Source organism: Watersipora subatra, chromosome 10 (assembly GCF_963576615.1).
Source record: "Watersipora subatra chromosome 10, tzWatSuba1.1, whole genome shotgun sequence".
Lineage (NCBI taxonomy): Eukaryota > Metazoa > Bryozoa > Gymnolaemata > Cheilostomatida > Watersiporidae > Watersipora > Watersipora subatra.
The window spans coordinates 19,729,842-19,754,167 of NC_088717.1; the positions used below are offsets into that span (position 1 = coordinate 19,729,842).

Consider the following 24,326-nt stretch of genomic DNA (forward strand, 5'->3'; position numbering starts at 1 on the left):
TTATTAGTAATCTAGTATGATCTATAGTTATTACTAGTCTAGTATGATCTATAGTTACTACTAGTCTAGTATGATTTATAGTTATTAGTAATCTAGTATGATCTATAGTTATTAGTAGTTTAGCATGATCTATAGTTATTATTAGTCTAGTATGAACTATAGTTATTAGTAGTCTAGTATGAACTATAGTTATTAGTAGTCTAGTATGAACTATAGTTATTAGTAGTCTAGTATGTTCCATAGTTATAATTAGTTTAGCATGATCTATAGTTATTATTAGTCTAGTATGAACTATAGTTATTAGTAGTCTAGTATGAACTATAATTATTAGTAGTCTAGTATGAACTATAGTTATTAGTAGTCTAGTATGATCTATAGTTAGTAGTAGTCTAGTATGAACTATAGTTATTAGTAGTCTAGTATGATCTATAGTTAGTAGTAGTCTAGTATGAACTATAGTTATCAGTAGTCTAGTATGAACTATAGTTGGTAGTAGTCTAGTATGAACTATAGTTATTAGTAGTCTAGTATGATCTATAGTTATTAGTAATCTAGTATGATCTAGTATGATAATAATGAGTGCACATGCACCCAACTTGCGTCAGATCATTCATTTTTATGGCATTTATTTACATCGACAGGAAGGGAAACATCTATGGCCTGCTGGGTCCAAGTGGGTGTGGTAAGACCAGCCTACTAAAGCTGATTGTTGGTAGACTTAAACCTGATAAAGGCAGTGTGCGGGTTTTAGGCTATAAACCTGGCTCCTTAGGTAAGCCTTGTACTTACAAAAAGTACCTCAGATCTGTCTGCCCTAATCCATCATTTCTGCTGAGTTGTTTGGATTTACATTTTCATTTGGTTTCTTTAAAAGTTCACGATGGGCTTACAATTTAGGCATCAGAAATGGTTGACTAAAATTCATACCATCATATAGCCAAACCTAAAAACGTTTGTATTTTATGGAAATAAACATCAAAAATCACAGTTCTTCGTCTGGCATCTGGGTAAGCAGCCCAGTTTTAGATAGCCTTTCATTTTAGAAAGTAACATCCCTGGTTCGAGGGTAGGTTACATGCCTCAAGAACTGGCGCTCTACCAAGAATTCACCATCTCTGAGACTATGCACTTCTTTGGCCGGATTCACAAGATGTCAGGTAGGTGGTCTAATGTACCAACTGACCTCTTGGAATACCATTGACAGTATGTGAACAATGTCGTTAGTATAGCACTTCACTTGACTCTACAAATTCCATAGTTCCATAGTAGCCACCAGTAACCTTTTTGATTTCGACACACTTGGCCAGATACTTTGACTTGACATTTCTACCCAATTGTTCATGACTATTATTGTCTAGTGCTGGAGACATCAGTTCGTCGTTGTAGCTAGAGCTTCACGATTTCCGAAAACCACCAGACGGTTCAATACATATTCAGTAATATATCACAAAACATTTATTTACAGTCGTCCACAATATATTGCGATATTCTTATTATGTAAAAAAACTTGTAACTTTTTGCTAATATTTATTTGTATACTTCAACTTAAAAAGAAACATTTGTGCTCGTGACAATTATAAATATTTATTTTATGAATCCTTGTGTGTGTGTGGAAGACCATGGAATGAGCTTATTATAAGACTAAAAGGCCCACACACCTTAGTTACAGTATCTCTCACTCTGAAAGTTATCAGATGTAATAAACCACCGTTACACGATTATATCGTTTATACGATTGATGATTTCTCTTACAAATAGTCTACCTTCAAAATCGCCATCAAACAGTAAATCGTCATATCGTGAAGTTCTAGCTATAACTCGATTGGTCTCTGTCTACAGACTGAGATGTGTGAATCACCTCCCACAATTAGTACTCGACCAAACACTAATGGTAGCAATAGTCGATCACAAAACCTTATTTCAGATCGGCTTATTTAACTCATTAGCAACCGACTAACTTCAAATACCTGTGACTCTCTCATTCTAAAGTTCATCTTTTGTTAGAACATAGCAATTCAAGTTAGCAGAATTAAATGTTAATAATAAATTTAAACTATAAAAAATTGTTATTTGATTTTGATTTACTAAGTTTTTCACTGTCTTAATTGCTCTGGCTCTGCATATTCACTTCCAGGGTCAGTAGAAAATTGATCTTAATCGATCAAGTTTAAATTTGCCATGATGTTTTCCGGTTTATGTTGATGTCAACATTGGTTTAGTATTTTACAGAAGATATCATAGAGACAAAGTTTTGGTTTTTGCTGATTAGCTAGATTTTCTTTTACATAACCAATCAAAAATCTTCTTTCATAACATAGAAATAGCAATACTTGGAATGAGTAAATTTCAAAGGCGAGATAATTCGCTTTGGTAGCATATCAACGATCAAAATACTCGAGTACACTGTTAAGGTTGCGATTGAGTTAAGGCAACATTTAGTAAGGTTTTACTATTACTGTAGGCTGTGTAAATAAACAGATCGACAATTAGCTTAAAAGTTACATCTGTGTTTGCATCCAGTCTGCATCCAGACAATGTCATATATTTTTAACAAGTCAAAACCTTCAGACACGTTAATATAACTCTTATATTCATGGATCTTCAACAGTCGAGCGAAAAAGCATGAAAAGTTTCATCCAATTTGATTATGAGCAACAGGAGATATCTAGTTTTTGTTGCTGGAATCAGCTAGTTTGGTATCATGTGGTTCAACAGTCTTCAAAAACATTACAAGATAATCAGCCTGTGGTTAGGCTTGCCTGAGTTCTTTTAGCAAATAATCCTCACGTGAATTGCCACTCAGAAAAGTTTTAATGGGAACACAGCTAATGACTAACACATTACTGTGTTTGCTTCTGACTAGCATCTCTGACCTGAACCTACATGTACATAGTACAGTTTGTGTTGCATTATTGAGAGATCAGTGAATGGAATCAATTGTTGACTGGCAAACATCAAAGAGGTCAAAGTTTGATGCCTCCGAGCCAACTGAAAATGTTTTTTTAAATAGTTTTTTTCAACTTCAACAGCATAAATATTCCATCTAGTTAAAGCTTTCTGGCTTAAATATGCATGTATGTCTGAAATAGAGGTATACACGTCTGCAATAGAAGTAAGGAACATTCCAGCTAAAAGCACCTGTATCACTGCAGGCCGGACATTGACCGGAGCAGCCCCCTATGAGCATGAGCTACTATAATCACTGTTTATCGTAGAATAAGTTTCAGTAGCGGTTGTCACGCTTATAGTCTATTGCAGTCTTCTTCTTGTACAGTCACGAGCATCGCATTCAAATAATCAAAATGATTTTGCAATTTTAAGTTGAATTGACCTAAAGTTGAAATTACACAACAAGAGCCTGCGCCGCCTCGGAATCTACTGCATCTATATTCTTGTGTTCAGTTTAACACTGAAGCTGAAGCCCAGAATAATTAGGAATGTTGTTTCGTTTTGTTTTCTACTACTTCCAGTTTAGGATTACAAAATTTTGGCAGATTCTTGGGTGACAGATTTTCAGTGTGATTCCAAAGTTTTAAATCAATACGATTATTAGTTTTAAGGTATACCAGCAAAGGCTGCAAAATGGCTGCTAATAAGGTATTAATTGCTAATGACACGCTGATTGAAGTTCTTGAAGATAGAGAAAGTAGGTAGTACGACAAGATAGAGAATTCTGAGTGAGGCATGTGTAGGTATTTGAGCATTTTATGAGCTTAGAATCAGTGAGATCGTCACATGTATGCACACATATCAAGGCGATGGGAGTATATTATTCATTGTGTTATCTTTGTGTGCAACTAACAATTAAGAGGAGCCTGAAATGTGATAGTTAATAAACTCATTATCTGATTGGCTGGTTAATTTACTAGTTAATTTCAAGTTTCTAATTGATTGTACTATTAGTTATTGATTTACTGTTGAATGTCAAGTTGAATACCTCATCAAAATAAAGGGATTCCAAACTACGGTTGTTTTTTTTAACTGATCGTTTTTGAGCTTTTAAGATCTTGTAATCACATTCCCACATATTTGGCACCTACAACACAACAGAGTAAGACATGGTGAATCTTTTGATACCAAATAACTGTAATGTAAATTTTGTTGCAAGTCAACCTTTAACATTCTAATCTAGGTAGACATCGATACTAGTAAGAGTCTCACTACTAAAACCACTAAACCACTTTAGAGTTCTGCTAGAATGACCCACAAGTCAACTTTCCACTAGATTCAAACACATGAGTTTACACATAAAAGTACTCAGAGGGGTGCGCCTAGCTATCTTGAAGTTTAACCTTTCTTATCACGCTATCGGTTCTTTAGCTAGCTGATAAGACCACTTGTGTTTGTTTGCCTGTCTGTAACCTCATAATACTAAAATGGTCTGCGTCTTTGGACCTTCAGGCGGAAGCGAGCTTTGAGTAACCTCTAGTTTCTATGTTTTAACATGTCTGAAAGTTAGATTGTCTTAGACTCAAAATAGTGTCTTTAGGCAGCACTCATGCTGTGGGCTAGTACATGCAGGCTAATCAGCGATCCAATAGCGATGGCTCTTGTAGCCATAGATGCAGGAGCTTCTGTTCATCATTTTCAAAAGGTGACATGATAGCCCAGCTGTTCTCATTTTCATGGATTCAGAAGTTCTTCAAATTTTACACGGATGCTCAATAATTATTAAATCACCGTGGAAATATTTTGTAACCCGACTTGTTTAGCAGACAGAAAGTTTAGAGCAAATATACAAATGTTTCGCACTTTGGTTTGTTGCGCTGCTGACTGAGAATAAATATGACTACTTCTGCAGCTAAACAAATAACGGAGAGGATGAAGTTTCTTCTGGACTTCCTGGAACTGCCTCCGCCTAAGAGAATGATTCATCAACTAAGTGGTGGACAGCAGAGAAGGGTGTCTCTCGCCATTGCTCTTCTTCATTCTCCAGAGGTTGGCTCCTTGCGTATTATAATAGCACCTGGTTTTATAGGTTGGCTAGCCAAATGCCCAGTGTTGCAGGGGTCTTAAAAACAACTTATAAACAATGGCAGGTATTGTAATTATCTGCCACTTGCCATTAGCCTGGCACATTACCAAAGACTAATTTGAGTACACTACTATCTGTATTGCTAAACTTACTAATAAGAGCCGTGAGAGCAAGCTTTAGTGCTATGCATATTTTAACCGACAACGCATAAGGTCTAAAAAATAGTGTAGCTTAATTGGTAAGATCATCGTCTGGGGATTGGGAGGTTTGGAGATCAAATTTAGCATGAAGCGAATATTTTGTTTCTAAATTATAATGGCTATAGCTGGACACACCGAATGACGGACTTTGAGATAGATATATATAAATTAGTCATTGGATGGCTAGGTTAAATGATTTAGTGTTTGAAAACTTACAGACTAGTATGAGAGGAGGTGAGTGATGGAGAATGTAGGTAATGGCTTGTTGAACATAATAACTCATCCATAGTTTTTGGTAATGTTTGTATAGTGCCCATCTGCTATGTACAGTGGCTAGAACTACTTCACTCAGCTACATGCACTATGTTTTCATGCGCAGATGATGGAGATTTGAAGTTGTGTGCACATTGAGTTAGCTATAAGTGTTTCAATAGACATTCGCATGTTGCTTATTAATGCAGGCATTTTGTTAAAATAGACAGAGGTCATAACGCATTCGCAACTGCTCAAATTGAAATAAGAACGACTGAAGTACAGAAAATGTTTAAAATGGAATAGCTTGCCCGGCAATTCTTGCGCATCATTCGCAAATGTCGTTTTTATCTTGCGCAAGCATGAAACATTTGGTAAAAGTTTGAAAGTAATAAAGCTTGCTTAAAGATGTGGATTTTGGCCGTTTGCATCCTGCGGATGACATAAACCTAGAGATAAACCTAGAGATTAACCCCCTCATGTAGACATAATGAATTTATGTTACTAATAACTCATGTCTTTGGTCTGTTAATGTTATCGTGCCTGGTTGTATTAATACATATTGCATACGCATATTTTTATTATATTTAACATTATTACCATTATTAATGTTATTGTTGTTATTAGCATTACTATTGCTTATATGACAATTATCACACGTTTTAATATTATTGTTGTTGCTACTATTATCATTACTAGTACGTTTGTCTGTCCTGTGCACCGTGAGAGATCGTAATCAGGAATCAGTATATCCATAATTAATTTGTAAAGTAGTAAGGCCGCTGAGTGGTGTAGTGGTTGGAGCGCTCGACTGTAAACTGAAGCACTGGAGTTTAAATCTTGTGCGAAGCAGTATTTTTTCCTAAAGCTCTTAGAGTGGTTTCAGAGAGACGGATGGACACTGCTTCTATTATAGTAAAGTTTGTTATGGTTGTTGTTATTGGCATTATTACTATTACTGTTACTATTATTATTTTTCTACACCGCCATTAGTATTATTATCCATGTATTCATTGATTACATTAGTCTTGCTACATGCATCAAGATTTATTTAACTTGATAGAGCCACATTCCTAATATTGTTTATTACTAAACATTGTTCAGACACTGCATGGTAAAGCTTTTCCTGGGCACACAACTCTCTGCATTTCAATGTGTATATAACCAATAAGTCGCATTGAGTCTAAAGTAATATTTAGCAAGATGAAAGTCAAATTGTAGTCAACCAAGACTGGTCACAAAATCGTCTAAACATAGGCAACAATAGCCTGTTTTGACAAACTGTTGTTTTTGCGGAGTTGTCCCCCGTCGCGCGGGCGAGCAAAACAACAGCTTGTCACAAGACGTACTGCACCTGATGCATCAGCTGCACTTATAAGGAGTTGTTCTCTTCCATCTATGCGGCTGGGTTGCGATGTTATGTCGGTCGCTCCATTGGTAATCATAACTGATTTCGTGCAAAATTTATGTAAAAAAAAAAAGATTACACGTTTAACCAGCGACCAGTCTCTGCGGTAAACTTTAGTAAAACTTGAGAACTTAGGCAACAACAGCGACTAAACATGTCATTATTTCTGCGCTCAGTCAGTTTAATTTCTACTTTTGTATCAGTCAGTTTTATTTGTTCTTATGGATTTTATTTTCAATTTATTTTATTCTCAAGTTTTACTAAAGTTTACAACAGAGACTGGTCTTTGGTTAAACGTTGTAATCTTATTTTTTTCTACATAAATTTTTGCGCGAAATCAGTTACCGTATGATTACCAATGGAGCGACCGATATAACATTGCAACTAAGCCGCATAGACGGAAGAGAACAACTCCCTATAAGTGCAGCTGATGCATCAGGTGCAGTACGTCTTGTGACAAGCTGTTATTGCATTGCTCGCCCGCTCGACGGGGGACAACTTCGCAAAAACAACAGTTTGTCATGACAGGCTAAGGCAACAGCTGCGGTCGGCAGCTCACTTTCTGAGGCTTTGCAGTTGCTTTTGCAACTTTTGTTGTGACTGATACCCTTGTCTTTACACACTATCTCTGTCTGTAGATCCTAATACTTGATGAGCCCACTGTTGGAGTTGACCCTTTACTTAGGCAGCGGATTTGGGATCATTTAGTAGGAATTTCATCTACTGGAGGGATTTCTATTATTATAACTACCCACTACATCGAGGAAGCCAGGTGAGTGGGATAGATAGTTCTCATGGCTTCCTGTTGCTATCTGTAACTAATATATATATATATATATATATATATATATATATATATATATATATATGTGCTCCCAACAAGGCAACTCCAAACGAAAATCTATCACACTAGAGACGATCCTAGATGCAGACTGTGCAAAGATGCACCTGAGACCATCCAACACATCATCAGTGGATGCAGACAGCTAGCAGGGAACGCATACACTGAGCGGCATAATCATGTCGCAGGTATTGTGTATAGAAGTCTATGTGATGAGTATGGCCTTAATAAACCACAACACTGGTGGGAAGCTCCTGGTAAGGTCAATGAAAATGACCGCGCTAAGATCCTCTGGGACTTCTACATCCAAACTGACAAGCATGTCCTAGCAAACCAACCAGATATAGTGGTGGTAGACAAGGAAAACAAGAGGGCTACTATAATAGATATAGCAGTACCCAATGACTACAATATAGCCAGCAAAGAAAAAGAAAAGGTAGAGAAATATCTCCCTCTTGGAGAAGAAATTGAAAAATGCTGGAATGTAAGAACAACCGTAATCCCAGTAGTCATTGGGGCACTGGGCGCAATAACACCGGCGCATAAAATGTGGCTTGCCCAAATACCAACAACAATCAACTCAGGTGAGTTGCAGAAAAGTGCGCTATTGGGAACAGCTAAGATCTTGAGACGAGTGCTCAAACTCCCAGGTCTCTGGTAGGAGACCCGAGTTAGAGCAGAATTTACCACCCATACGGGGTATCCGGGGTGAGGAAACAATTTTTTTTTTTTTGTATATGTATATATATATATATTCCAATGTAGTGTGTTAAAGCTGCCAGATAGTGCTCAATGAGTGGTCAGAGCTTAAATATAAAATTTATTCATGTAAAACCTTAGATAAAAAACAACTTCATTACTATTAGTTTCATGTCTGTTACGCAGACAATCATCAGATAAAATTGTTTTGGTCCAACTGAGTTATATATGTAAGGGAGGTGTAATTACTATAACGACTGATAGCTATGTAATTGCATTTCGTAGTGTGTATTTAGTAGAATGTCGGCATGTGGAAGCTAGCTCGTTACGCTTGTTGAGTGAGCTCATTTCTGGTTTTGTGAGGATGATGTACTTTTCTGATATGCACAGGTTACAACGCTTGGTGGCTGGGTCGTATGGCCTTGCGTGTTGAACGATTTTCCATTTAATTGTATACGGTGTGTTCAGGCCTTTTAGCTGCCAGATGTAGTTACTAAGCTCTGTGGCAGATTGCTTGTCCTGGTGCCTGAAAGATGATATGTGGCCGCTGAGTCGTGTCTTAAAGGTATTTTCTGTGAGGCCAATATAACTTTTTGTAGGTTTGCTACCATCGTCTGCGGTGACTACAGCTTGGTAAATGAGCAACTTGCTAAGACAGTTTCCTTCGAGAGGGCATTCATTTGGTGCACAGCAGTTGCATGTTTTGTTGTTTGCTGGGTGCGTCAAGGCGTTGTTCAAGAGCTTCTTATTGTGATTGTTGATGGTTTGTTTGATGTTAGGCATGCAGCTGTAGCCAATCTTTGTGTTGTTTCTATTATATAGCTTTCTTAGAGGGTGATTGCTCGGAAAAGATTTATTTAATATTTTGATGAATGTCTGGCCGATGTTATTTGCCACGTTTCTGCTATATGGTGGGTTGAACCATGTGATTTTTCTTCGTCGCCTGTGTTGTTTAGTTGGTGTAGTGGTCTCATGGGGTGCGAATTTCAGCTGGTGTGTATATCCGCTTGCTGTCAATGCCTGCTGGTACGGTGGTGCTGCTCGGTTGAACTCATTAGCATCGGATGAGATTGCTGATAGTCGGTGGTTGACTGCTTGAGGTAGCTGCTTTATAATGCAGGGTGGGTGGTTGGATTGAGTGTGGATGTATGACGGGATGTTATTGGGTTTGTTGTACGGTGAGTATTTCCCAGTTGTTAGGTCGAAGGTGACGTCTAGGAAGTGTGTCACTTTTTTGTTGGTTTCGGCTGTGATGTTTAGTCCGTGCTTCTTGAATATAAGGCAGAGGTCTTTTTTTATTTTTTCGGCTTGGCGGGGTGTAGATCCTGTTACTGCTAAACCGTCATCTCTATACAGTCCTAGGTTGATGCTGTGCTTCTTACTGATCTCGTGTAGTAAGAATGAGCCAATTAATTCGCACGTTTCTGCTCTGTCGTGACTCCCCATTGTCACGTCAAAATGGGAGTTTTCTCCCCTTTTGCCCCACGTTGTATTTCCGTTGAATAATACTGATTGTTTGGTGTGCATGATGATGTCTGTGTCCTCAGGTGTAATGTTATCGTAGTTTGATGCAAATTTCAATGCTGATTGGAGGAGGGAGGAGATTGGATTTCAATGCTGATTGGATAGAGGGGTAGAAATTGACTACGTCAAACTCTATAAAGATAGCTCTATCTCTGTTCTGGATATTCTTGAACCAGGTAATGACCTCTTCGGTGTTTTTCCACTGGTTGATGTTTAGACTCTTGCTGATGTTACAGTTTATGCGGTCGAGAATTGCTTTGCTTATGCATCCGATGTTTGATTTAGCAGGGTTTATTAATCTACATGCGGGGTTCTCTATGAAGTTGGTTTTGTGGTCTTTCAATGTGATAAACGCGTCTCGTTGGGTCATACTATTAATTCTGTCGTCTAGGTCGAGAGTTGTAGCGATCTTTTTGGCTTCTCTGTTAATACTGTCTGTTACGTCAGCATCGATCTTTTTGTATGAGTTGGTTATGCTGTTTTGGAGTAGTCGGTTGTATTCGGCAATGCCTATTTTGTAGAAGTTTGACGTCTTGTCAGCTGGGACTATCATTGATTGTGGGTTGTTAGTGATGTTCAAGCGTTGTAACCTGTGCATATCAGAAAAGTACATCATCCTCACAAAACCAGAAATGAGCTCACTCAACAAGCGTAACGAGCTAGCTTCCACATGCCGACATTCTACTAAATACGCACTACGAAATGCAATTACATAGCTATCAGTCGTTATAGTAATTACACCTCCCTTACATATATAACTCAGTTGGACCAAAACAATTTTATCTGATGATTGTCTGCGTAACAGACATGAAACTAATAGTAATGAAGTTGTTTTTTATCTAAGGTTTTACATGAATAAATTATATATATATATATATATATACGTATATATATATATATACGTATATATATATATATATATACAGTACACTAAGCTCTGTTCATGTCTGCAATCTCCATGTTTCCCAAAGGTCTGCTAACAGCGTTGGCCTCATGCGCAGTGGTAGGATTCTTGCTGAAGGTCCACCAGATAAACTTATGCAGAAGTTCCAACAAACAAGCCTGGAAAATGTGTTCCTTGACCTTTGTGTCAAGGACGATCAGACTTTGGTAAGAGTCTTTAGATTACATCTTACGTTGACAAGGTGGATAGAATGTCATTTGTTAGCAACACCACTTAGACTGTGGCCGACTTCTACTTAAAGTTTAGATGCTTTAAGCATTAATAGAATGCGTTATAATGCTAGGAAGAATAAATAAATTGTTTTACACTCTAGTAAGGATGGATAGACTGTGTTATACTTTAGTAAGGATAGATAGACTGTGTTATAATTTAATAAGGATAGATATACTGTGTTATACTTTAATAAGGATAGATAGACTGTGTTATACTTTAGTAAGGATAGATAGACTATGTTATACTTTAGTAAGGATAGATAGACTGTGTTATACTTTAGTAAGGATAGATAGACTGTGTTATAATTTAGTAAAGAAACATAGACTGTGTCATACTTTTCTAGGGGTGTATAGGCTGTGTCATATTTTGCTGAGTGTGTATAGATTGTGTTATACTTTGCCACATATGAGGTAAATATTTCATTAGCAGCTAAAAACATAAGTGAGCTCTCTAAATTCACTCATTCTGACCAATACGTTGATATCAACCGAGGATTAATAATTTTCTACAGAATGGTTATGGCGCTCAATCTGCAGGGTCCTCATCGCAGGATGTAGATGTCGTAGTAGTTGACGACAATCCAGGTGGGTCATTCTAAATGATGTTTAGACTGTTATGGAGAAAGCATTCATATAGTGTAAAGGCTAGCTTGGAACTAACGGTCATGACTCACAGTGTAACATAACTAATGACACTGCATTCCTTTTTCAATCTGTTATACAAAAAATAAACTTGAGAAAATGATCGCTTTACTTTGTTCACTAGTGCTTAGCGATCAGTGGAAAAAAGTTAGATGTAACAAAATATTGAATCATTCAAACTAGTGTTTAACCAGTTAAATAAAACATGCTTGCCGATATTAGCGCACCTATTTAGTAGATGAATCATGGCATGTTTCGCCTAAAAATTATAATATACATGTAGCTGCTTTTTTATATCTGCTGAGAGTTATGTATATGAAGCTATAGCACGTTTAACATTTACCTTTTTTGTGACTTACACTACTGATTGCTCTACAAAGCTCCTCTACCATATTTGTGAAAAACTAAATGTTTAGAATTTCAACTTAAAGACAAAGTATTTCGTGCTTCCAATCTACTAGGATCTCGCATAAATTGCGTCTTGTCTTTGGGGAACCGTTACAACAAATAGTGCTTAGAATAGCTCACTGTCTTGCTTAATTTAATTCTGTATATTGAGATTTTTAAGATAGACCTATTGGATTTTCTTCTATCGAGTTAAGTATGTAAGATTAAAAGCAAGATTAAAAGATCTGAAGCATATTATTGGTTCAATTGGTGATAAGGCAACAAATGATTGGCTGTCTTATAATATGGTAGCATATTACTGGGTCGGTATGGTAATATGTCACATGTTAGTATTTAGATCTTGCAATATAAAACCAAAGTATTAGAGTTTCTAGCACGAAAGCATCTTATTGGTTAAATCTTTTAATACGGCAGCATCTTATTGGTTAAATCTTTTAATATGGCAGCATCTTATTGGTTAAATCTTTTAATATGGCAGCATCTTATTGATTAATGATTAGACAATTTCTTTCCACTTCTCTGTTTAACTCATTTGAATTTACAGTTTAAAAATTTTCTCTTTCAACATTTATTTAAATATTTAGAAAAAGGTTTGCTAAATTGCTCTAATTTGGGAAACACAGAATGTTTAAGGCTATTCTTTAAACAAACAACGTACTTTTGGGGTTAAAGTAAAGATATGAACTACAAAACCAATGTTGATGTTAACATTGACCGACTAATGTACTCTTGACCCACCTGATTATACTAACCATTGACATCTTTAGACTCGCCTGTTGAAGTACGTATTTGATAATCGAGGAGAGATCGCTTCAAGACTACCAAAACCTGTATTGACTTCAGATGCCTCATTTGAGTTTCATTGTTGTGGCTATAAAGGCTAAGGGCTGGCTCACATTTGATCGCAGAATGTCGGAGTCGCCCTCTCGACAACCATTTATCGACTAAGTGCACGGTAGACCGGTGGCATTGCCGGCTCAACACGGATATGACGGCATATGTTGCAGCTGTCAAACTTTCTTAATATTTCTCTGATAATCTACAATAGTCTGTGCGATCTGCTCCACTTCGGCAATGGTGATTGGCTGTCGCATATTCGGGACTAGTACCTATTTCATCGATGGTGATTGGCTGTCGCATATACGGGACTAGTATTGCATCGATAGTGATTGGCTGTCGCATACTCGGGACTAGTATTACATCGTTTCAGCGACCGCATTGTATAATGAGAACACGCAATGCTGCGAATTATTTGCCGATGTGAACACAGATAGATTTATGGTGGTGTAAAAATTGCTATCACAGATGATCACTGATGTTTTGTGGGATTAGCACTGACGTACTGTGATATAGTGTGTACAAGCCTTAATCCTGAGTATTTTATCTGCAGATGATGATGAAGATGTGAGACTATTAGGATCAGGGTCCTACAAGTACCAGGCAGAGCAGTCCGTCAGCAATGGCTCTTGTAGCCATGCATGCAAGAGCTTCTGTTCATCATTTCCAAAAGGTGCCATGATAGTCCAGCTAATAATTTAATCACAATGGAAATATTTTGTAACACAAATTGCTTAGCAGACAGACGGTTTAGCAGACAGACGGTTTAGAGCAAATATACAAATTAAATGTCCCGATCATTGGCAACATAAGAAAATTCCTTTTTGTCCTTTTTTTACATAACAATATAATAAACAATGAATTGTTTATTAAATTGTAAATATACTATATATTATTATGTGATATTATGTTCTACTATGTATTACGTTGTTAACTACATTATATTATGTCATATTATATACATGTTATAACATATATGTTATTATATTATGTTATATAGCATTACATTACAACAGATTACATTGTATTATATTTATGTTATTTTATTGTACGGTGTTATATTATGATATGTTATGTTACATTGTGTTGGATTATATTAATAATATATTACTTTATATTGCATTTCGCTATATTTCGTTATATTATATTTCAAGTCATTATGTTATGTATTATTATCTTATCTCATATATCATTATGTGTATACAAATTAACTGAAAGATATTTTACTATGATGTCATTAACTGCATATTCACCTTGACATTTGATTTTCATGCTTATGAAATGTTATTCAGTCAACTCAAAAACCCAGCAAATCCTAAAGTTTTTAGAAAAAAATGAATTTATTTTCTGTGAGTGTCATTAGTAATAAAACAGCTGTAGTAACTAATAGCTACTAGTAGGAACTAGTAGTAGTTTCATGTAGTAACTCAATAACAATAAATTTAGCAAATTATCATTCGTTGGCTGACTAGTTTAGGTTTGATGTTTCTGTTGTTTTTATAGTTTATAAATGCTAACAATACAACCTATTTTGTTAATTGGGTTTGTAATTTATGTTCAGGGTGAAAACCACAAAAGTATATAAAACCTACCTTATTTTGTGACAATTTTAATGTTAAACTTTTTCAAAGATCATGTTGGACCATGTTCAGGTGAAACTACAATGTATATGTTAACACCATGTTGTTCAATTCAGGTGAAACTATATGTTAATACCGTGTTGTTAAGTAAAAATATTTACGTTCAATCACCAAATTTCAGGTCATTTGAAAGACTATAAATTTTTGGACACATATTGACTCGGTGTAGAAATTGAGGTCTCAAGTTTGATTTAAAAATCCTGACCTGTACCTGTCATATAAGTTGACCCATCCTCTGGATGAAATCGTTTGATTGCTAGTAGTTCAGTCGGTATCAAAGGCGGGCGATGCGTAGCTGAAGAAATGGCATTCAACAACACCATCAGCAAAAGGGTCCATGTTTTTTGTGCTGTCGGCAATATGTACAACGACTAACAAAAGAACGAGAAACGACAGTTCTAGTGAAGATCAAAATAGCATGAAAAACAATACTTCACCATTGTATTAGTCCGCCCCACCGATAAAACGAAACTGCCACCTTTGATAATATGTACGGTTTTAACAAAAGAATCACACCGATAAAAAGATTTGTGTCAGAAGTCGTGATTCATATACAAGGAAAGGATGAATGGACGAGAGTGGATTACCACTCTCATCAGATGGATTACCAATGTGTGAGCTTTAAATGTGTGGGCTATAAATTTTAAAAAACATGTATTCCAGAAGAGAATCTTAGCGATGACAATTTGAATGGAGAAAAATGGGACTTTGTGTTTGATCCATCTCATGTTGAGGATTACTAGTTTTTTACTATTTTATAAATAAATCTCTATATGTGATATCATGTAACTTTAATGTGCGATGGTTTTTAAAATTTGAATTTTACTAGAATTCGTGTTATAAAAAACGCGACTGCCATATACGTCGAGGATGGGTTTTTTAAGCTTGAAATTTGTTGTCAAATTTTCAACTTATATGCTGGAATTTACAGCACGTTTTCTTTGTAATGTATACGCATATTTGGCTACAGCTCAAAAACAATAACCATTTTGACTACTCATTGAGGACGTGTACAAAAATTGCATGTAACTGTTTAAAGCAGCCAACTAATGAACCAACGGCGCTCAAACTCTACATAAAGAACGGCCTTGCAAAACCGATAGCTGAATTTCTCAGTTATCCTACAGAAAAAAGCTAAAAAGTTGCTGAGTTAAATAAGGGTCTGCTTTCTCGTGCATCTCCTTTGATTATTTTTAATAAAATCACTGTTTTTCAAAGAGTTTGTAAACTATTTAAAAGTAAAATATTTTAGTGTCCGGAGTTTGTCATTTAAAGTCAAATCTCAGGCAAATGCGCTACTGAATTGTTCTACAAATATTTTTAGCCAAAGTTCTTTACTCTGAAAATACATCGTGACTGTTTGAATCATTTTGGAACTCAGACTAGATTTTATAAACAATAATGTGTAATTTTTTATATTCTCCATCAAATGACTAGTTGAAGCCATGTGTTATGAGTGTTTACTAAATCTGAATGTATATTTTAGCCAGTTATAAGCAAACTGATGTTTCAAATGACCTGGATGGCATCAGTAGTTGCACTTCCTGTTTGTCCTTCTTGTTATAACATCAGCTATTGTGTTCAAGTTGCAGTGTTACGTGTCTCCATTGACATATATTTTATTTTTTATTTGCTCTTGATTGTTAAAATGAAACTTCAAATAATGGTCTCAGGTATATTGCTATAGATGTTTAAAACAATTTAACGATAGGTTAGGTTGGTTAAAAATTGTCTGATTTTCTTTTAAATGCAAGAGTATAAGTATCTGATGTCGATGAGACGATATTGATCTCTTATAAACAACAATCACTGCTACTGTCGTTATTTTTAGAGACGTCCTTTCCTCCTGAGCGCTTTAACCGCGACCAAATTTTGTCGATTTTAATCTTGAAACATCCGCGCAGTCAGAACACCATAAAAAACAATCGCGAATGATAAAAAAGATGCTTTTTGATAGTCTATTAAAATTTTGTGCAAGTTCATCGTAAAGTAATTTTTAAGTGAAAAAATTACTATAAGATTACAAAGAGGCAAATTTATGCTAGTAGTATTATATATGCTAGTAGTATTATATATGCTAGTAGTATTATATAGGCTAGTAGTATTATATAGGCTAGTAGTATTATATAGGCTAGTAGTATTATATAGGCTAGTAGTATTATATAGGCTAGTAGTATTATATAGGCTAGTAGTATTATATAGGCTAGTAGTATTATATATGCTAGTAGTATTATATAGGCTAGTAGTATTATATAGGCTAGTAGTATTATATAGGCTAGTAGTATTATATAGGCTAGTAGTATTATATAGGCTAGTAGTATTATATAGGCTAGTAGTATTATATAGGCTAGTAGTATTATATAGGCTAGTAGTATTATATAGGCTAGTAGTATTATATAGGCTAGTAGTATTATATATGCTAGTAGTATTATATAGGCTAGTAGTATTATATAGGCTAGTAGTATTATATAGGCTAGTAGTATTATATAGGCTAGTAGTATTATATAGGCTAGTAGTATTATATAGGCTAGTAGTATTATATAGGCTAGTAGTATTATATAGGCTAGTAGTATTATATAGGCTAGTAGTATTATATAGGCTAGTAGTATTATATAGGCTAGTAGTATTATATAGGCTAGTAGTATTATATAGGCTAGTAGTATTATATAGGCTAGTAGTATTATATAGGCTAGTAGTATTATATAGGCTAGTAGTATTATATAGGCTAGTAGTATTATATAGGCTAGTAGTATTATATAGGCTAGTAGTATTATATAGGCTAGTAGTATTATATAGGCTAGTAGTATTATATAGGCTAGTAGTATTATATAGGCTAGTAGTATTATATAGGCTAGTAGTATTATATAGGCTAGTAGTATTATATAGGCTAGTAGTATTATATAGGCTAGTAGTATTATATAGGCTAGTAGTATTATATAGGCTAGTAGTATTATATAGGCTAGTAGTATTATATAGGCTAGTAGTATTATATAGGCTAGTAGTATTATATAGGCTAGTAGTATTATATAGGCTAGTAGTATTATATAGGCTAGTAGTATTATATAGGCTAGTAGTATTATATAGGCCTATTTTAACGTACAGCATAACTAAACATTTCCTAATATTTTAAGAGTAATTTTATTGCATAAGTTTGAAGGTTATTCTAATTTTTACGTCTGCCGCTCTACCCCAAGCCTGCTCTCCTCTGTTGACAGCTACCAATGTCGCTGCCTTGCTCATCAAAAACATCAATCAGCTCAAAAGGAAAATAGGATTTCTTCTCTTTCAGTTCCTTTTGCCAGCCATACAGATCGCTCTTTTTGCCTTTTGTGTTGGAGGTAAGTTACTACTTCTCGATGTAAAAAAATAAACAATCGTCTCCAATCGTGTAAAGTTTTGTATGGTTTCTCCATTGAGTGTTGATTTAAATATATTCAACTATTACTATTGGCTAACTAGAGTGTATATTTAGTTTATTAGAATTAATAACTTATCATTTGTCAAAAAACTATAATGTTGTTTTTAGTGTTGTTCATAGTTTTTGACCTTCTTCTTGACATGAGGAGTGAGAAGCAGAACTTGATGCCAAGTTTAATTGCAAATCTGTTAAGAATTTTTGCTTTATGTAATCTACTTTTCTATCTGATTATTTGTTATTGAAACCACGAATTCAGTTTTTAATCACAGGTAAACAGAATGCTCAATGTAATTTTTTCCACTGGTCAACATGTGTGATTGAGTAATGAAAACTTGAACAAAATTAGGACTATGCTTGCGTAAAAACCTAGCAGAATAACCATGTTTTTTTTAATGAGCAAGATAAAAGTTGCAAAAGCAAACTTGTATTATAATGTTAAACCTCATTCTTGTGAATTATCACAGTTTGTTCAGACAAAAATAACGAATTTTTAGAAATTGCGGTGTCATGATAGACATCAGTGTTTCGATTACACGCAGTAAGAGTATTTCATTTAGGCTGTAGTTCGATTACTATGTTTCTGTAGTCCGGGCGATGCGGGCGACGCAAAAATTGTGTGCCCATTGAGTTATCATGTGATAAGTGTTTCCATAAAAATTCGCATGTTTTCGATTAACTTGGGTTGTGACAAAATTCGCTTGACTTGCGGGTTTTTACCATTTAAATCTTTCGGATGATGTAGATTTGCGGTTTAACCAGTCAAGGAAACATAGTGTATGTGTTTGTGTGCGAGGTATTGTCTTATCACTATACCTTCTCTTTGTAAGAGGCCTTCATCCTACTTTTCTTTTAGTTTTTCGTGGAAGTCCGACTATTTCCTTAAAGGTTGACTTGCAACAAAATTCACATTACAGTTATTTGGTATCAAAAGATTCACCATGTCTTACTCTGTTGTGTTGTAGGTGCCAAATATATGGGAATGTGATTACAAGCTCTTAAAAGCTTAAAAATGAACAGTTAATCGTAGCCATACGAGACCGCCGTAGTTAGGATTCGCTTTCCAAAACGGCTCAAATGGGACGTAATTGTTACAGGATGATTTCTGTTTACACTTTCATGCAATCTCATTCGTCGAAATATTTTCACAAATATACTTCACGCATTCAATAAAACTATGTCTATTGTTCTTACGCGTCTGTTTTATCGTCATTGTAATGCTGTCACTTTTAGCACTGATATCTTATAACTTACCGTAACAAATCGTTAAACTTTTTAACCTTAGCTCGAAGGAGTACATATCATTGTCTGATAATCATGACGAGCCTGTTGGTTACCTGTGATAATCGAAAAGTGCTGCAAAAATTATTTTCGAAGTATTAGGTCACATGATCAGATTACGACTTGACGATTAGTCCAACCGGAAACAAAAGTGTAAAGTAGCGAGCATCTATATTTGATACGAGGTCTTCGGTAAAACCCGAAGTGTTTGTCATAAACTAGTGCTACGATAAGTTTTATATTGAGCTTTTTATTGGCCTTTCAATTCATGTGACAACATCACGTGACAAGACAATAACCAAACTGTAATGACTACGTCAGATAAATAAAGAGATTCTAATCTACGCTAGCTTTTCGTTTTTGAGCTTTTAAGAGCTTGTAATCACATTTCCACGTATTTGGCACCTGCAACACAACAGAGTAAGACTTGGTGGATCTTTTGATACCAAATAACTGTAATGTGAATTTTGTTGCAAGTCAACATTTTAATTTTTTAATGGCCTTACGTCATGAAAAAATACGTCATACTCAACACTTACGTCATTGATATGACGTAAGTGTTGTATAAATGTGTACACTTACATGTATTGATTTGAAGAAGAAGAGGTCTTTCGTTACACTTTTTTATATCCTATTCATACTGCCTTACACTAGCTAATCTACTAGCGATACCCACTAGCTTTATCCATTCACCGTAATTACCAAGACCACCTGTACTGCCTTGAGTTCAGACACCAATATAGCCTGAGCCTAACAAATCCCATAATACAACAGTAAGCAGCTTCCTGCTAAAGATGTCTCCTCATTTGACATAAAATTTTCAATGTAGAATTTCATGTTGACATTAATTTTTATTAAATTAAAAAAAATTAGGTTATTAAATTAAAAAGTTTAATTATTTTAATTTTTAATTATTTTGACATTAACTTTCATTAAATTAAAAAAATTCCATTCATAAAATTGAATCAAAAATTTTCATTAAATTTCCGAGACCAAGATACAGAAAGAATGAGCTTACTTCTATAGCAATTAATCATTATGTTTCCATGACACACATGAATCACATCATGCGAATTTGGAGTTGTGAGCCAGTTGTGTTATCATGCGAATTAAGTGTTTCTATGCACATTCTCATGGTACAGATTGACTCTGGTACTTTGTTGAAAAAAGGTACGGAATTGTACGCTATAAGTTAATAATTAGCGATGCACGTGTTAGCGACGCAAACACATGAAACGTGTTTGCGTGACACGTCGATGAGAAAGGACGACAGAAGTATTAAAAATGTTTAAAATTGAGTAGGTGACGTGGTATTTTAATGCGCATCATTCGCAAGTGCTGTTTCCATTATTCGCTAGCATGATGAATTTGATAAAGTTTTGCGAACCACAAAACTCATTTAGCTTGCGGATTTATGCCGTTTCCATGACACGGATAACTTGCGGATTGGTGCAAATTTGCGAACCATGTGCGTTGTAAAATCATAGTGAATGCTACACAGCTGCAAAGGCATCGATATAATATACAGTCATTACATGTGAATTCAGTTCCCATCACATCGGTTGGCTTTGACGTGTTCAAATGATATTAAACAGTTTTTCATACCTTCGCTATTTTGTAGTAAAGCCATAGATCCCAAAAAGACCAATGATAATGAAAACAAATTGTTTTTTAGAAAGTAAGGCAAAAATATAAAAAATCATCTCTATCACCACCTTTTTTATGTGTGATCGGTCTCTTGTATTGCCAAAGCAATACCTTCCTCCACCCCACTTTGGCATGAAGGTCGCAGCATGTTCTGCTCTTTCTTGATTATTACTTTGCTTGTGTAGTTGTACATATAGTTTAGTTTGTTTTTTGTGTTTCCTTATCGGCAACAATTTCACTTTGAAGATAAATGTTTTCCAAATTATGCCATAGAAGAATCATAAGAAAGGCTACAGTTAGTCAATAATAGATATTAAATAAATGGTTTGACATATAGCATTTAAAATAACCTTCTCTGCTAAGAGAACGGATATGAGGTGTAACGTTGTTAAAGGAGCTATTAACAATATTTTCAGAATATTTTAGTTTTTTACTTGAATTTTAAAAATAGTTTTGCTTGTTGAATTTGGTCTAATATTATGTATTTATCGCTAAGTTTTGGATCTGTGGATTAAACGAAGGACAGTATATTTTTTTTAGGATATTTAATACTGTATACAAATTTTTTTTTTAAAGTTTGATAGTATTACAGTCTGAGAGTAGATGCCAAAAGGACAGTTGAAATCTGGCTCAGATTAATTTGCTGGTTTTTCCTGTGTACTATGTTCTTACACTGTGTTCTTGATGCATTTATTACCCTCAGGCACTCCTCACCACCTCCCAGTAGACGTAGTCAATATGGATACCGGTCTGTCATCATATGGTGTAGACCTGAGCTTCTCTAAAGCGTACCTCGAAGGTCTGGACAAAGATGTTGTGGATATACACTATACAAGCTCACTGGAGGATGCCAAACAGCATGTAGTCGATGGTCACTCATGGGCAGTTCTCCTCTTTCAGTCAAACTTCACCTTAGATACAATCATAAGGTAATCATTAGCCATTGGGGTGGCATATATACCACCTTAACTATGATGCTTTAGGTTTTATAGCTAAGCAAGACACTCATGACTCATGCTTATCTTTTCAATGAGTATCATGTTTAACCAGACCTGCCAACTCTACACTGATAAGTCTAGTTATTTTTTAACCAGACCTGCCAGCTATACACTGATAAGTCTAGTTATTTTTTAACCAGACCTGCCAATTCTACACTGCCAAGTCTAGTTATTTTTTAACCAGACCTGCCAGCTATACACTGATAAGTCTAGTTATTTTTTAACCAGACTTGCCAACTCTACACTTTTAAGTCTAGTTATGTTTTTAATCAGACCTGCCAACTCTACACTGATAAGTCTTGTCATGTTTTTTACCAGACTTGCCAACCCTACATTGATTAGTCTTGTTATGTTTTCAACCAGACCTGCCAACTCTGCACTAATAATTCTAGGCATATTTTTAACAAGACCTTTCAACTGATACAAATCTAGGCTTCATTGTACAAGGCCTAGGTGTTCATACAATCAGAAGACTTGTCAATGTTACGTATAAAGTTTTGGTTGGTTTACAACCAAACCTGTCAACGGTATTCATGTACTTTGTTTCTGAGTTTGTAACCAGACTTGGTGAAGCTACGAATTTGGACTTAATTCTTCAGCACCTGCGGCTTTTTTCTAGATACAGACATTTTCTTGTTTACTGGCCAAGATATCATTCAGCTAGTGTTGTCTAGCACAAATATTGCAAAACAAACAAAATGTTAGCAAAAACAAATGTTAGTTTAACACTCTATCATCGCTATATATATTTCTTATTCTCACATTGTGTCTTCACGAAGGTAGCTCTTTATTGTAGAAGTTTTTATTATACTATCATAATGTAATAATATTTTATTACTTTAATTAGCATTAAAATAGTGCTGACTATTTTACACTCAACTAAAAAGAGATGCCAATTTTTGTTTTTGTAAGTTTTTAACCTAAACTTGTATTATACACAGTAGGTAACAGCTCGGTGGTTGTAAACTATACTGACTTCTGAAATGATCCAATAGCTATGTAAGCTTGTTTTCAAGGATTAATGAAAGACTTGAATACTTTAACGGTGCAATACTAAGGTGATTGACTCAATAACAAACTTAAAGTTTAATAAACAATGAAAGTTAATCGGTTGACTTCCTGTACAGCAATTGCATGTTTGTTTTCTTTCATTGACGAAAGTATATAACAGTAAGAAATAGAAGAAAAAGAAAGTACAGTGAGGACCCATATATGCAGTAGCATGGTTAGTCATGGTGCTAGGCTCTGAGTAACGGTTAGTTAATTTATTTAGAAAAAAGACACAATGACTATCCACAAGAGAATCACAATGTTGCTTGAGACCAGATTTGAAGTGATTAAAATTCCTTATTTGTTAGAGGTTAGTAGACACGATTTTGTAAAGATATTAGAAATTACATGATGAAAGGCGTCACTTATATCAAAGTCAAGTGATGCAAATCCTATGCCAGAATAATAATAATCACCTACACACCATGAACAATAATTTTAATTATTCTAAATGTTCCGCAGCAATAAAGTTTTGATCCGTAAAAATGCAAGTGTTGAAGCTATTGATGTAAATGAAAACTGGTTTTATGAGTGAATTATCCAAATTAAATGAAGTTGTCTGCCTACGTTCACTTTCACAAGCGTACACTGTACTTGAAAATTAGAAATATTACCGTAATCAATCAGTATTTGGTCTTTCCTTCTTTTTTATTATTCTTGTAGCACCACCAACCTACTGATGTTTCATAAGAGAGGACAAATCCCATGTAAAAAAATACTGGCGCATTACATCCTTGCTTAATCAGAAATTAGATACTGATTTCACCAACTTTTAATTAATTCTTTTTACATTCCACAGCCACTTCAGTCAACTTTCTCTGCTTGAATATCTGAAACAAGCATATCTAGCAGTTCGCAAAGCATCCTTTCCATATTTAAGTTGTCGAATTGTAATTAGTAGTTGTTTGTTTCCAACAGTTGAAAGGCTAGCATCTTACAAGAAGGCAGATTGTGCAGGCAACTCTTGTTAATTTTAGGGTGATGAATTCTTCTAACAATAGCACAGATGTTTTGAAGGAATCGACAATAAATGTTTGGATGGATGAGACCAATTCACAGATCACCCTGCCTCTTCAAGGACAATTCATCAAGGCTTATCAGCAGATGGGACCAAATGTTGAAAACCAAGGTTAGTAGTCTGCCAGAGCATGTGAAAGGAAATAAGGAGGTGATCAGTAGGCGTTGTGTTAAGATCATAGATTCTCTATAATAAGGAACTAACAGGGCTCTATAATAAGGAACTAACAGAGCTCTATAATAAGGAACTAACAGGGCTCTATAATAAGGAACTAACAGGGCTCTATGATAAGGAACTAACAGGGCTCTATAATAA

General features: G+C 35.2%; 1 protein-coding gene across 1 annotated transcript in view; it reads left to right on the forward strand.

Annotated features, from left to right (window-relative positions):
* LOC137406554 (ABC transporter G family member 23-like) overlaps window positions 1-24,326 on the forward strand; it is a 33,544-nt gene that overhangs the window by 1,084 nt on the left and 8,134 nt on the right. The window contains exons 2-11 of the mRNA XM_068093151.1: window positions 642-772; window positions 1,044-1,157; window positions 4,802-4,938; window positions 7,474-7,607; window positions 10,871-11,009; window positions 11,588-11,660; window positions 13,516-13,635; window positions 17,818-17,940; window positions 21,649-21,874; window positions 23,971-24,122. Coding sequence (XP_067949252.1) covers window positions 642-772; window positions 1,044-1,157; window positions 4,802-4,938; window positions 7,474-7,607; window positions 10,871-11,009; window positions 11,588-11,660; window positions 13,516-13,635; window positions 17,818-17,940; window positions 21,649-21,874; window positions 23,971-24,122 — 1,349 coding nt within the window. The remainder of the gene's footprint in view (window positions 1-641; window positions 773-1,043; window positions 1,158-4,801; window positions 4,939-7,473; window positions 7,608-10,870; window positions 11,010-11,587; window positions 11,661-13,515; window positions 13,636-17,817; window positions 17,941-21,648; window positions 21,875-23,970; window positions 24,123-24,326) is intronic.